Genomic DNA, 13,840 nt, shown 5'->3' on the forward strand with positions numbered 1-13,840 from the left:
AAGAGACCAAATGATGGAGCTAGAATGAGATATGGTGAAACACAGAGAGGGACAGGCAACCTAAACATAACCCCGTCCACAGCTCCCCAAAGACCAACGCAAGAAAAAGACACAGATAGGATTCCTCATGGTAGGATTTCAGAAAGGCGCTGGCTGCTATTCCAACCCACCCAAGGGCAGCTGCTAAGACACACACAAACTCATACACGCACACTCACATACGCACACACACACTGCAGGATGTATGTCTCCATGTCTCCATGTCTCTGTCTCTATGTCTCCATGTCTCCATGTCACCATGTCTCTGTCTCTATGTCTCCGTCTCTATGTCTCCATGTCCCCATGTCTGAATGTCACCATGTCACCATGTCATGGTTCACATAGAAAACAGTCAATATATTTAAAAGGGTCTGTGAGAAAAAATGACATTTGTTTTCACTATGACCCATGATCCTTCTCTCTCTCCCTCTCTCTCTGCCTCTCTCTCGCTCTCTCTCTCTCTCTCTCTCTCTCTCTCTTTCTCTTTCTTCTCTCTCTCTCTAACTCTCTTTCTTCTCTCTCTCTCTTCTCTCTTTCTCCCTCCCTCTCTCTTCTCTCTTTCTTTCTTTCTCCCTCTCTCTCTTCTTTCTTTCTCCCTCTCTCTCTTCTCTTTCTCCCCCTCTCTCTTCTCTCTTTCTCACTCTCTCTTCTCTCTTTCTCCCCCTCTCTTCTCTCTTTCTCACTCTCTCTTCTCTCTTTCTCCCTCTCTCTTCTCTCTTTCTCCCTCTCTCTCTTCTCTCTTTCTCCCTCTCTTCTCTCTTTCTCCCTCTCTCTCTTCTCTCTTTCTCCCTCTCTCTTCTCTCTTTCTCACTCTCTCTTCTCTCTTTCTCCCTCTCTCTCTCTTCTCTCTTTCTCCCTCTCTCTTCTCTCTTTCTCCCTCTTCCACCCTTGTCAGAGGTGTCATATTTTGAAATAAATAGCTACCTATAATAGTTGAAATAGTTTGATTTTGATCTTTAAACCAAGTCTTAGTTATGAGAGGACCTGGTTGTAATACAAGTCTGCATACACAGTGAACCCCCAGCCAGGACTGGATCTAACTGGAGTTGAGAGACCTTGTTAAGTCAACCTCTCCTTATAACACCATCTTCCGAACCTATTGATAGACTCACGACACACGTTCCTGAAATAGAGCTGCTGCAGCCTGTCTGACCCTGTGCTGGCCTGACCCCTGACCCCAGTCTAAATCTATACTGTAGCAATGCACTGGAAGAAAACGTGATATGAGTTTATCTAGGGCACCTTACCTAGACCAACTCAGTGGCCTCGTGGTTTGAGTGTCCACTAGAAAGTTGGGAATTCGATCCCTGTCAGTTATATCTAAGACTGTTAAAATGGGACCTGGTACATCTCTGCCTGGCACTCAGCATTAAGGAGGGGCCCTACGATAGACTAATGTCCTGTCCAGGTGTTGTACTTGTATCTCACACTACAGAAGCAGGAAACATGCTCCTATGAGTGATTTTGGTTTGCAGACAAGTCACCGAAGTCACAGACACACAAAGACAGAGTTACAGGCAGACATACAAAACAAGACACATACATGTACTATACATGTAGAAGGCAGGCACATACATACGCTCTCTCCCTCTCTCTCCCTCTCTCTCCCTCTCCACCTCTCTCTCCCTCTCACAGACAGACAGACAGACAGACAGACAGACAGACAGACAGACAGACAGACAGGCAGGCAGGCAGGCAGGCAGGCAGACAGACAGACAGACAGACAGACAGACAGACAGACAGACAGACAGACAGACAGACAGACAGACAGACAGACAGACAGACAGACAGACAGACAGACAGGCAGGCAGGCAGACAGGCAGACAGGCAGACAGGCAGACAGGCAGGTCCTGGAGACAAACCAGCCCAAGCTAGCCTGGCCTGGCCTGCATCAGAGGGGATTGGGTTTGGCATTTGTCTGTCACTGATACCCTCATAAACACAGAAATAAATAGACTCCAACACATGTACAAGTGGTAATGTACTCACAGATGCAGACAGTACAAACCACTGTGCAGGGGACACGCAAGCACAGAAACATTAGCAAATGCATGCAATTGCACACACACACACACAAACACACGCGTGCACGCCCGCCCACACACTCTCTCCCTGTGGCCGGCACACTTGAGAAAGACTGTAATTAGAACAGCTGCAGCACATCCTTTGTCCTCTAAACACTGGCCACTGAAGGAGGGACACACACACACACACACACACACACACACACACACACACACACACACACACACACACCCACACACACAACCTCAGGAGGGGCAGAGTCCTGTCATCTCTGACACACGGCTGGCAACGGAGAGGACCCCAGATGTCTGCCTCGCCCCGTGATACATACACACATTCCCTCATCCTGCCTTTGTTCCTGCAGCACAACCATACACACACTCTCCTAGAGTACATACACACACCATTCACACACTAACTATTCACAAACACATTCTTATTCCATCAACATTCATCCATTAAATAACACTACCAAACACAACCTAAGTATTAAGCACAAACACTGGACTCGACCTGGAGTGAAATGCACCTACTTTCCCACAAGAACCGGGTTAACCAGTCGAGTCCTGATCTTTCTGAATCTGGAGACCAACCCTTCTATTGACAGTATCTCTACACAGTAATCAACCACACCTTCCATCAGCCTGACTAATAGGTTGATCTCCACAAAGGCTGCTTTGTCGCTGTGTGAGAACAAGGGAGAGACATTACAATGAACTTATCAGCAATTACGGTGGAAGTTAGACATGATGGCAAGAAGATGACATAACAGCCAAGTGCTACAATGACATCCTGAATGGGGGACATCTGAGTGTTGTCAGTTGTTTCATTCTTACTGCATAATAAATGCATCGTGAGCGTAAAACACATGGTAGGCCTTATTTGATTGTCTCTCTCTGTGTTATGCAAGCATCCTTCATATACTCACGTATTATCCCTGTTAATGCACATTCATCAGAACATGAATAGTCCACAAACAGAGCTAAACAGATGGCAGAGACGACCATGAAAAACGTCTTGCTCAAGTGGAGTTGCGAAACTCCAGTCCAACGTTGGGCTGGCAAGGCCTCCGTCCGTGTTAGTGTTGGCTTGTTTGTGTTTCCCAAGATAACATTTTCATATACAACACACCACAGGCTTGAACGGCAGACACACCCTGTGAAACTTTGACCTGGTTCTATTTAGACAAGCTATTCGGGTTGCGTTCGGGACCGTGTAACGTTGCAGAACACTCAGAAAGAAATGTGCTGGGGAGAGCAGACATGAATCTCTGTCGTGTAGAATTGAGAATCAATTCAGCTCAACACGATACATATCTATCTGCAACAATCACTCAGATCTACACATCCTCTGCAACACTCTTTTACCTCTACACAACATTTCCATCTGCAAGTATTTCAACTCTACTCTATAAGTAGGCTAACTTTCACCACTACTCAATATATCCATCAACAACAATCTTTCAACTCTACTCTATAAGTAGGCTGACTCACCAATATACAATATATCCATCAACAACAATCTTTCAACTCTACATGTAACATTTTGGTAACAGTTTATTTTAAGTAAAGTTCTACCAACACGTCTATCTGCAACAATCTTTTCCCACAGCTAATATGTGTCTCCAAAAACCTCCCCACTCAACATATCACATTTCAGACATTTTTAACACTGAATAATAATAATAACGCTGACTGAATCCCACTCTGGACCGACACTACCCACGTCCCCCCTCTCCTGGGCTTCATCCCTGGCCAATGTGTGGAGAGCTAAAGCCTGCCCTGGGACCCGAGGCCAAACGTCTTCCACCCCCTCGGGTCCTGTCAAACCCGCTCTTCTCCTGTCTTGCCATTTTGTCTTTGCCGAATTGGAGCAAAAATGTTTTACTTTTTGAGTCAGAGGCCTGGAAAGATTGCAGTCTTAATCCAGAAGTAATGTTTTTTGGAGTCACTTCTTTCTGTTGTGTAACTGCTGGGTGTGTGTGTGTGTGTGTGCGTCTGTCTGTCTGTCTGTCTGTCTGTCTGTCTGTCTGTGTGTGTGTGTGTGTGTGTGTGTGTGTGTGTGTGTGTGTGTGTGTGTGTGTGTGTGTGTGTGTGTGTGTGTGTGTGTGCGCGTCTGTGTGCGTGTGCGCGCGCGCGCGTGTGTGTGTGTGTGTGTGTGTGTGTGTGTGTGTGTGTGTGTGTGTGTGTGTGTGCGTGCGCGTGTGTGTGTGTGTGTGTAGACAGCACTTTTGGAGTCTGAAAATCCTTGTGTATACACCATCTGTCTGTCTGTCTCATCCACTCACGGACCTGATGATGGAGCCACATGCATTTCCATTAGGAGGAAAATATCATGTGGGCTTTGAGGCATTAGATGTGTGCAGTCTGAGCAGCCGAGTTGTTGACAAAGGTCTTAACCTGAGACAAAGCTTCTAATCAGTTTTCTGGCTGGTTCAGATAGAACAGAAAAGTCTCCATAATCCAGGACCAGCAAACCAAAGATAATTCCTGTTCCAGACAGTCTCGTCACACTTGCTGTGGTAGAGTGGTTCTATTCCACAGCAACTAGAGTAAAAACATAAACAGCATATCATGTATTATCTGTTAAAGCATGCTGTGTATTTCTTGGGAAGAATACAGAAATCCTTGCAAGTAGGCTACTATCTGTTCCATACAAGGCAGCCTATACCATTCTATTTTTATGTATTATTGAAATTATGAAACTTATTATTGATAGTGTTGTGTGCAATCCTACTGTATATCATGTCATTGTTGCACAGACATCCCACTCATCTACTGAGGCAAAGGTCAAATCCCCATCTGGGCTGTGCATCTTCACAGCTGTCTCATATTGGAGCCTATTCTATGTACAGCACAGGAGGTTGGTGGCACCTTAATTGGGGAGGATGGGCTCGTGGGAATGGCTGGAGTGGATTAAGTGGAATGGTATCAAATACATCAAACATGTGGTTTCCAGTTGTTTGATGCCTCTGCATCCTCTCTGGCCATTGTTATGAGCCATCCTCCCCTCTGCAGCCTGTGGTGTACAGTGAGAGATGACATGAAGCAGAACCCTTCTCTACATTCAAAACAACAGCCTAACAAATAACAGTAAAAAGCTTCAGGTTTTTAACGGCCTTCGTTTCATATTCTGTTGTATCTTAATAGATTTCAGTCGGCCATTTTGACAGAAGACTACGCTATTCACTTTGTTTGGATATTGACTCCCGTTCATCTATGGATTCTCATTCCCCGTAAAAAGAAAGACCAGCATCACGGGGAATATGTTGCCAAGATAGGAAATATTTTATTACAGAGAAGAAAAAAACTACTTTTCTTCCAAAATATAGAAATCTGTACAACTTTCGCACAATCAATTTACATGAACTGTACAAATTTACAGCAGTTCATCACAACATACCCAAGGAAAAGAAAATGAACACAATAAAGATGTACTGACATGAAATCACAAGGTAGAGTAGACAGCTTTTCTTCTTGGGTACGCTCAGATTTTTTAAACGTTTTTCTTGTTTTGTAAGTAAAAAAAAAACAAAGGATAGGTCTATCAGTACAGGGCATGGAAACTGATATCTCTTTTACCAAAACAGATTGGTCCTTGCCAACACTCCCATCACAAATGGCTTCACTTACGAAAATAGTTATCCGTGTTAAAACTAGGAAATGCAAAAGAAATACATCTAAACACCTCAAAACAAATGATTGGCACTTCCCATTGTGTAATGTTATGCATGTATTCTACCATATGGCGTACAATAGCAATAGATTCTAGAATATGTAAAACACCCTAAATGTGAAAGTGGCAATAATTCAAAAATCATTGATGAATCATCGACGACTATTCCCTTCCCGTTTCGCGTCTTAACATGCACAGCTTTTCCAGAAGGGTTTTTATTGAATGTCCGAGGCCTGAGTTTGGTAATACATTCCAGAAGAGACTCCTCGCGTCTCAAAAACGTCACAACTTCAACTTGACATATTTAGTGCATTTTATGTGCTATTACCTCCGACTATTCAAAAACACTTTTCACAACGTTTCTGAAACCTATGTGCGCAAAGGCTGAATGGATGCATTTACAGATCCGATATTGTGGACTAAATCGTATTGTTTTGGTGGTGGTGTTACTGTTGAGAAAGAGATCAAACCATTTCGGCATTGTTTCCTTTTTGGTCTAAAAATGAAGTCAAATAGATGATCGGGATAGATGATCAGACTAGGGCGAAAGGAAGTGGGGGATGAGATGCTACCTATGTGACTTTAAAATACATATAGCAAAAAGAGGGACAACTTGCTACGTCTGAAACACAGACCAATCTCATAACAACATCGATAGCTGGCAGAATCGAAGTAATAGAGGAGCTGCAAGGTTTTTAAAAAGCTGGTTTTCAACCACGACAACAAAGCTCTGGGCTACACTCTCAGACATGTCCATCTGGCTCATGTGGAGACACTGCTTTTTCCACAGATTGCTGAAGGAGCACCAGGAGAAATGGAGAGAGGGGGGACAGTGAGGAGGAGGGGTGGATGAGGGAGGATAGGGTGTGCAGTGCATCAACAACCACAGATCCATTACCCATGATCCTCTGTGCTTAGGGAGCTTAAAGCAGCACATGTTGGTCTGATGTGCTGGTGCCAGCCTGGCCAGCTTAGCAGCTAAAAGCCCCGAAACCCCACAGCCTGTCACATCGTCTGTCTGTCTGTCTGCAGCGTGACCAACCAGGAGTGAGCTACAGGACAACTGACACCACCATCGTCCTATTGCACCCATGTAAACAAGTTCAGTGCTCAGCCTAAGAAACAAAGAAATTTGGACTGTGTACCGTCACTTCCTATCCTTTGACTCCTCTTTGTTGCCTGTCTCTATGTGGGCTCCCAGTGCAGACGGAGTGCGCTGAGTGCATGTGCTGGCTTTGCTCTCCACCGCCAAGAGGGGGTTGGTTGGGTGGAGGTTAGTTTAGAGGGGGCCGGAGGGATTGTAGCTGCCCTGGACGAGAGTATCCGGCCCTGGCCCCCGCACCACCTCCATTCCCTCCCCTGGTGCGAGGAAAGGTGATATGTGTTACTGCTAGCTCCGTACTGCTATTGGGGGGAGGGGGTTGGCTGGTTGGTTAGCTGGCTGGGGGTGATATGTGGCACCAGAGGGGCTTCTTGTGTCTGTCTGCCCTGACAGGCACACCTCCAGAGAGGGTCCAGCAGCACCTCGAACCAGGCTGGCTAACATTACGCTGGTTCTCTCTCGGTTCTCCAGAGAATGGCTCATAGGTGTAACATTGAAGTCCTACGTTGGGCAACGCACCCCTCATCCAAACTGAGAGACAGAAGAAAGGAGAGGTGTTGAAAGCATGGACCCAGTCAGGGGCGTACAGACTTCCCTTTGGCTACACTCACACACCCCTCGACAGCTGCAGAGAGATCTATCAGAGTTCTATAAGTGTCTCAAATTGCCATCTGTGTGTGTGTGTGTGTATATGTGTGTGTGTGTGTATTGGGGGAGGGGGGCTTCCGAGAAAAGTGCCTTACAAACGGACAACAGATGCCTAACCTGTCACAACCGCACCTACCTACCAAAACCTGAACGGATCTGAATGAAATGCTTACAGTGTGAAATCTTTTTAAAACCTTCAGTTACTCTCCCCAATTCTATAGAGTGGGGTCTAGCCTGACGTAAGAGCTGTGAGTAATTTACAAAAGAAAAGGAACTCATGAAAGATGACATTGTAACAAATGGAATGAAGATGGTTTTCTCTAGAAGTACACATCCCACACAATCTAAATGTCAAAAGTGCATTCAATGTCATTTCTTCTGACAGTGCCACAACAACCAAAACAAATGATCCAGATTTCGGTGAGAATATAGTGCCACCTATGCTACACTTTGAATTTGGAGAGGGCCAAAGGTCAGGGTGGGGATGGAGGGATATAAACAAAACGAGAACTTGATTGTGAATTTCAAACCAACATTCATCGAAGGAGAGGGGGCAAATACCCAGCCCTCCCCAGAAAGCTACACATACATGGTTGGGGGTGTTGGTGGGGTGCGCTGTGACACATTACTGTCCTTAGCAACAGGTGTCACAGCGCATTCCACTGCACTTCCATATGGAGGGGGAGTGGCTTCCTGAAGCTCGACGCTGGTATATGGGGCAGCCTCTGGGGTTAAAGAAATACCCTATGGTCCAAAAACTGGGATTTAGAAGAAAATGACTTCGAGCGTTTCCCCAGAGACTGACCTAGAAACAGGCACAGTCCGGACCTCAGCCCCTTAACTTCCTTCCTAGACAGGAAGTACACCCAATAACAACAGGAAGTAGATAAAAGGCTGAAATTCAACAGTATGGTTCTTGACAGCAGTTCCTTGAATCTTTTGAGAGGGTGATGGGGGTGGTGACATGGTACCCACTGTAACCACGTGGAGAAGAAAGTGCAAAGTCAACAATGATAGACAGGTGTAAAAACAACAAAAACAAAAAGCAGCCCCTTCTCTGCGCTGTTTCTGTTTGGTTTCTTGGTTTGTTTTAGCTGCCCCCAACAGCTCCACGCTCCACACAGTCCTCTCCGCGGGGGAAAAAACGAAGCCTCCGGTAGATCCCACAACACAACATAACAGACTATGGAGCGAGGGAGGAGAAAGAAATATCAAACCTACAAGGTTTCACCTGGACGATAGGCCACATCCTCTGCCTTTTCTGATCCTTTTTTTCTCTTTTTCATTTCATTTCTTTTTAGCTTTAAAAAGGTTCGCCATCGACCAACTAGGGCGAAACCCACGACCCGACGTGGCGGGTGGCAGCCCTTAGCTGGACATAGTCATCATGTTGTAGGCTTTGGAAGGGCTGGTCCTGCCCAGCATCCCCGCCGCCTCCTTGCAGCTGATGTGACTGTCCACCATGGGGGTCGAGATGACCGCACTGCCTCCCGACGGCGCCGGGGCCACCGGCTGGGACTCGTAGAGCACGCAGATGGAGCCGTCCTCGCCGATGCGGTAGGACACCTCGAAGGGGTCCACCCAGAGGGTGAGCTCACTAGGCAGCAGCAGGTAGAGCTGATTGATGGTCAGGCCGATGCGCTGGCCTGCCTGCCCCACCAGGGGATCCATCTTGTGGTTGATGCGGATGCAGCGGTAGCCCGAGCCCTTGCATGGCCTGTCGGGGAACCAGTGGTGCTTGTATTGCTCTGTGGAGAAAGAGAGAGGAGGTTATTATCGGGTTACCATGAGTTTCATCATCATTGGATCACTATTAGGTTACCATGGTATTGCTTGTATTGCCAAAAAAGGGCACAGAGGGGGTAACTGTTGTTCTTCGGTTACCCTATAGTAGAGCCTGTGTAGTTCTGTATGAGGAGACAAGAGAGAGAGGGAGAGAAAGAAAGAGGGATAGATGTAAGAGATGCTGTCTGGTGTTTACAGATGAGAGCCAGTAAGCTAAATCTCTGCTACTTTCAGACGTCTATCTGAGGGAGAAGCGGGGTGCAAAGCTGTCTGTACCTGATCAGCCTGAGTTCCTAGTGTGTGTGTGTGTGTGTGTGTGTGTGTGTGTGTGTGTGTGTGTGTGTGTTATGTGAGATTAGGATGCATGTGCTTTGATAAACATTGAATAAGGTCATAAATTGGGACATAAATGTGATTAATAGCATGATAATAACTGTATGAGGCATAGTTGGATTTTAAGTAATTGTATTGCAAATCAAACTATAATCATGTTTTATTTTATTATAGAGTTGCTGGAGTCTAAGGTAATACTGGTTTATGATGTTCTAAGCACACATAACTAATCTATCCCCGTTATTAGTTTAGATGTATCTTTCGATTGTGGTATGGATTACTTACAGATAATAAATGACATGATTCCATGGAAAATGGAAGGAAAAAATGATTGTTTATGTTTTACTGTATTAAACACCCCCCCAATAATGATTATGGAAAAGTAACGTTGCTTTAGATTGTCTTTTGATTGAATAAAGGTTTTATTCCTTTGTAGGTAATACATGACTCCATTGGAATATCTTATCTTCTTTTTTATCTGATATTTCTATTACCATGATATAATGACCAACTATTTATATTGGTATTTGGGTTACATGATATAATGACCAACTATTTAGCACAATACTGTAAGTTTCCACTTGCTAATGTGTGTGTGTGGTATGTGTGTGTAAAACAGACTGCAGACAGGGGCAGGCTTTGTTGTAGTGCAGTAATAAATCATAAGTCTGCTTATGGGGCTGATAAGCAGCAATAAACTGTTTGTCGCTCTGTAACCGGAGACTACGTGAGAGAGAGAGAGAGAGAGAGAGAGAGAGAGAGAGAGAGAGAGAGAGAGAGAGAGAGAGAGAGAGAGAGAGAGAGAGAAGTTTGATTGCACAATCCCCTCCTGGCCGAGTGGCACAAAGTCCTCCATCAAACAGAGCAGAGCTGAACAACAACACTGAGGTGGTGAAGTACTGGCCAGCAATCTGGGCTGGAGAACTCCCCCTCTTAAAGCCACACCGTCCCTTTAAATATGACGAGTGTGTCCACATACCCGTTGGTGATTCACTGTGATATAATTCATATGGTATATCTGAAGGGGCATTAAGTGACAAACTAGGCTGGAAGAAGAGAGAGAGAAAAGAGGTCACATTACTCATTTTAAGGAGAACACGAGAAAGAGAAGAGTTCTCATTCCTTCCCCGTTAACTCATTTTAGAAGACGCGCATGACTGCTGCTTTCATAGTATAATAGTAGTCTAACGGGGAAGAATTAAATTAGAAAACTGCTTCTCAGAAGTCTAAATTAACCTAACATCTCTAACAATACTCACATTTACTGTGTCTTGTGTGTGATTGTATATATACTGTATGTATGTGTGCTCGATATGCATCTGTGTGTGCATGTGATACCAATCATCCTATTTTCTCCCCTTAAGACTCCTCAGTATTGAGTTACCCCATTGGTGCATAGTGGCTAAACTGGATGTGTTGCCTGCCTGCCTGTTTGCCAGTGAAAAGCTTCTGAACTCAGCCAGAGCCCGGAGAACACCTGTCCTGCACAACACCCCTTGTAGATAATGTCTCCTTTGTGTTATCAGTAGAACTCTGTGTACTGCACCCTAATGGAGGGCTTGGCACTCATGAAAAAGCACCAGGCAGCTACGATGGGGCTGATCTTTTGCAATACAAAAGAAACGAGGCCTCTGAGAACAGAGGGGCCTATTCTAAAACCAGGGAACGGATGAGTTTCAACTATATATTTTAAATAAAGTAGTTTTCCAGCGCTTCTTTAAAGCCAAGTGTTCTAAGGATATTATGTGGAAATAAAATGTGTGGAGGCTTTTTATCAAATACACATTTGGCTTTGTTTGGGGTATTATTGGGTGATTTCCACTGGTCTGTGGTGGTGTGGTTGGGGGAATTATGGCAGTTTCAGATTGGGTTACTGCTCAAACCTTGGTTAAGCAGGTTACTGGTAAACAGGAAGTCCAAATGGTTTACTAACTCGTTAGACAATGAGCAGTTTCAATGTGGATATTTAGAGCAAGTAAGTCCCTCTTCTCCCCCATATACACAAACAATGCCTGTTTATTGAACACACAGACACAATAAGCTGTGATATTGAAGCTGTAAGCAACAGTGAGATGGCTGGCCTACTTCAGCAGCGGCAGGGGGGCCTTCAGAGTTGTTTATGTCACTCGGGAAGACGAATGAAAAATGGGGGTGAAGGAGGAAGACAGCCACTTCACAAAGTCGCTTTGCAACTTGTTTAATTAGATAATGTCCTTCCTACACCCCTCCCCCTATGAAATCCTCTTCAAGCCCCAACCCCACCGCTACCAACCCCCCACCTACCCTCTGACGGCGGCCATTTTGCTCCGTCTGCCTTCAACTTTGGCTGTTTACAAACTGGAGCTACACTCAGACTACAGTTTCCACTCACTTTTCTATGCTAATCCTGCACAAACAAAGCCACTTCCATGGAAAATGTATAGTTGAAAATAGCATTGTAAACGAAAGAGTTTGTTGAATAGAAATAAACAATTCTGTAACCTGATATGCTAAATGTGTAGCCCACATCCGAAACGCTCTAAAATTATATGAATTTGAACGTGAATGGCTTTGCAGATGACACAGCTGTTGCAAAACATGTTCAAATTGAGGTCAAGGTGTAGGTGTTCAGAGGGACAGACACTTGGTGTTAACTGGCAGACGTATGCCAGGTTTAGACTGTCTGTATATTTACAACAGGAAATATAAATAAAACATAATTTCAGTGGTTTGTACAAAAAATGATGCCAATAACGCATAGTATAGTGGATGTGTCGATCAATGTATGTGTCCTTATTACAGAGTTAACGTTATTCACGGAGCCAGAATGTCTACACTAGAACATATTGTAAAGAAATAGCTTTTCTTTACTCATACATGTTCGTCAACGGCGGGAATCTATACGGGCTATTTATTCTGCATTTGTTATTTACCTTTTGGTTCTCTAATTTCGATTCGATTGAGGCTCGCTCAAGAGGATCGAGTAAAACATGTAGGCGGCTATAATACTCTTATAACAAAGATAACCAGGATCCTGTGAGTCTGTTATTTTCCTGATCGAAATGTTATATATATATATATATATATTTTTTTTTGCCTGCTCAAATTCATATCCTCCTACGTGTTATTGTCTGCATTACGTAATTCGATAGCCTAATTCAATTCACTGGGTATAGATTTCCCCCATCTTTATGTTAATTAGGAGTTTATCGACCAGCTGAACTGGTGCTATCGAAAGGTGCACTTCCTTGTTGGACCAAATAGAGTCCGACTTTATTCCACGTTATTACACTGTAACTAAACTCGAGACATGAATTAGGCGACGATGTATCTGAATAGAACATGGTTGATTCGATCGATTGAAGATTGTTGTTCGCCTTATCTATTCTTGTCTCTTTTTTTCGTGGTCGGGGGGCGCTTGTGTTACTTTGTGAACAGAGACGCAAATCCCTTTCGGAATGGGATTAAAACACAACAATTGGTTAAAATCATATTCTTAACACACAACATGACACATCAACAGAGGTCATAATCTAAAGTAGCCTTGGAAACGTAGGACAAAACGAGAAGCACATGTCTTACCTGACAAAATATCCTGTAAACTTGCGCTGAATGATTGAAGCTGTCTGTCATTTACGTGTCCTTTTATCCGCAGAAATCTCGACAGAAACCCGACCGCGGCGCTAATCTCTGGTTTCATCGTTCCCCGAGCACAAAGGGTATGCATTGAGAAGGCAACTGCGACGACGATTCGTGCGCTTTTCCTTCATATGATTCCGAAAAGTATTCGTTGTTTTTCTCTCCACGTTCGGATAATGATCCGTGTCTTTCACTTGTTTTATTTCTCTGGCGCCTATGCTGGTCATTTATTAGTCGAGGTAGGGACGTTTCGGAGGGTACTACGTGTGCCAGGACGGTACAGTGTGGTGACGGCTGTTGGGAAATAGAGGGGTCTTTTTCTAGGATGCCACGTTGAGGCACCCTTTCAATGTCACTTTACTCCACCAGAGTGAACGAATGTGTTAGAGGAAAGGGGTTTTATATCGCCCCCGCCGTCCGAAGAAAACGACAGCGCGCAGCTACAACAACAACAAAAAAAGGCTCGCCAATCCCGTCCGCCCGACGGCCTGACGAGCCCATAGGAGGAGTGGACTGTTCGCCTCAACGCTCTGAAAATAAACAGGCCACGTGAGAGAAAAATACAAGCATGAAAATTAACCCCTTATATTGTGCTCCCATCGAAAACAACATCAT

The 13,840-nt window shown here is 44.6% G+C and overlaps 1 protein-coding gene across 1 annotated transcript; it reads right to left on the bottom strand.

The window, feature by feature from the left end:
• Window positions 1–5,328: 5,328 nt before the first annotated feature.
• On the bottom strand, window positions 5,329–13,617 carry LOC135515082 (protein BTG1-like). Its single transcript, XM_064938914.1, has 2 exons — window positions 13,169–13,617; window positions 5,329–9,237 (listed from the first exon to the last, which is right to left on the bottom strand). Exons 1-2 carry the CDS (start codon window positions 13,311–13,313, stop codon window positions 8,858–8,860), a joined length of 525 nt encoding a protein of 174 aa, XP_064794986.1. The 5' UTR covers window positions 13,314–13,617; the 3' UTR covers window positions 5,329–8,857.
• Between the last annotated feature and the right edge of the window lie 223 nt (window positions 13,618–13,840).

This window comes from Oncorhynchus masou, chromosome 26 (genome assembly GCF_036934945.1).
Source record: "Oncorhynchus masou masou isolate Uvic2021 chromosome 26, UVic_Omas_1.1, whole genome shotgun sequence".
In the NCBI taxonomy this organism is placed as follows: domain Eukaryota; kingdom Metazoa; phylum Chordata; class Actinopteri; order Salmoniformes; family Salmonidae; genus Oncorhynchus; species Oncorhynchus masou.

Bases quoted from the DNA above. Each gene is read 5' to 3' on its own strand.
- LOC135515082 (XM_064938914.1), bottom strand. From the start codon at position 13,313: ATGCATACCCTTTGTGCTCGGGGAACGATGAAACCAGAGATTAGCGCC. The intron at 9,238-13,168 runs GTAAGACATGTG...CTTTCTCCACAG, and splicing joins TTTACAGGATATTTTGTCAG to AGCAATACAAGCACCACTGG.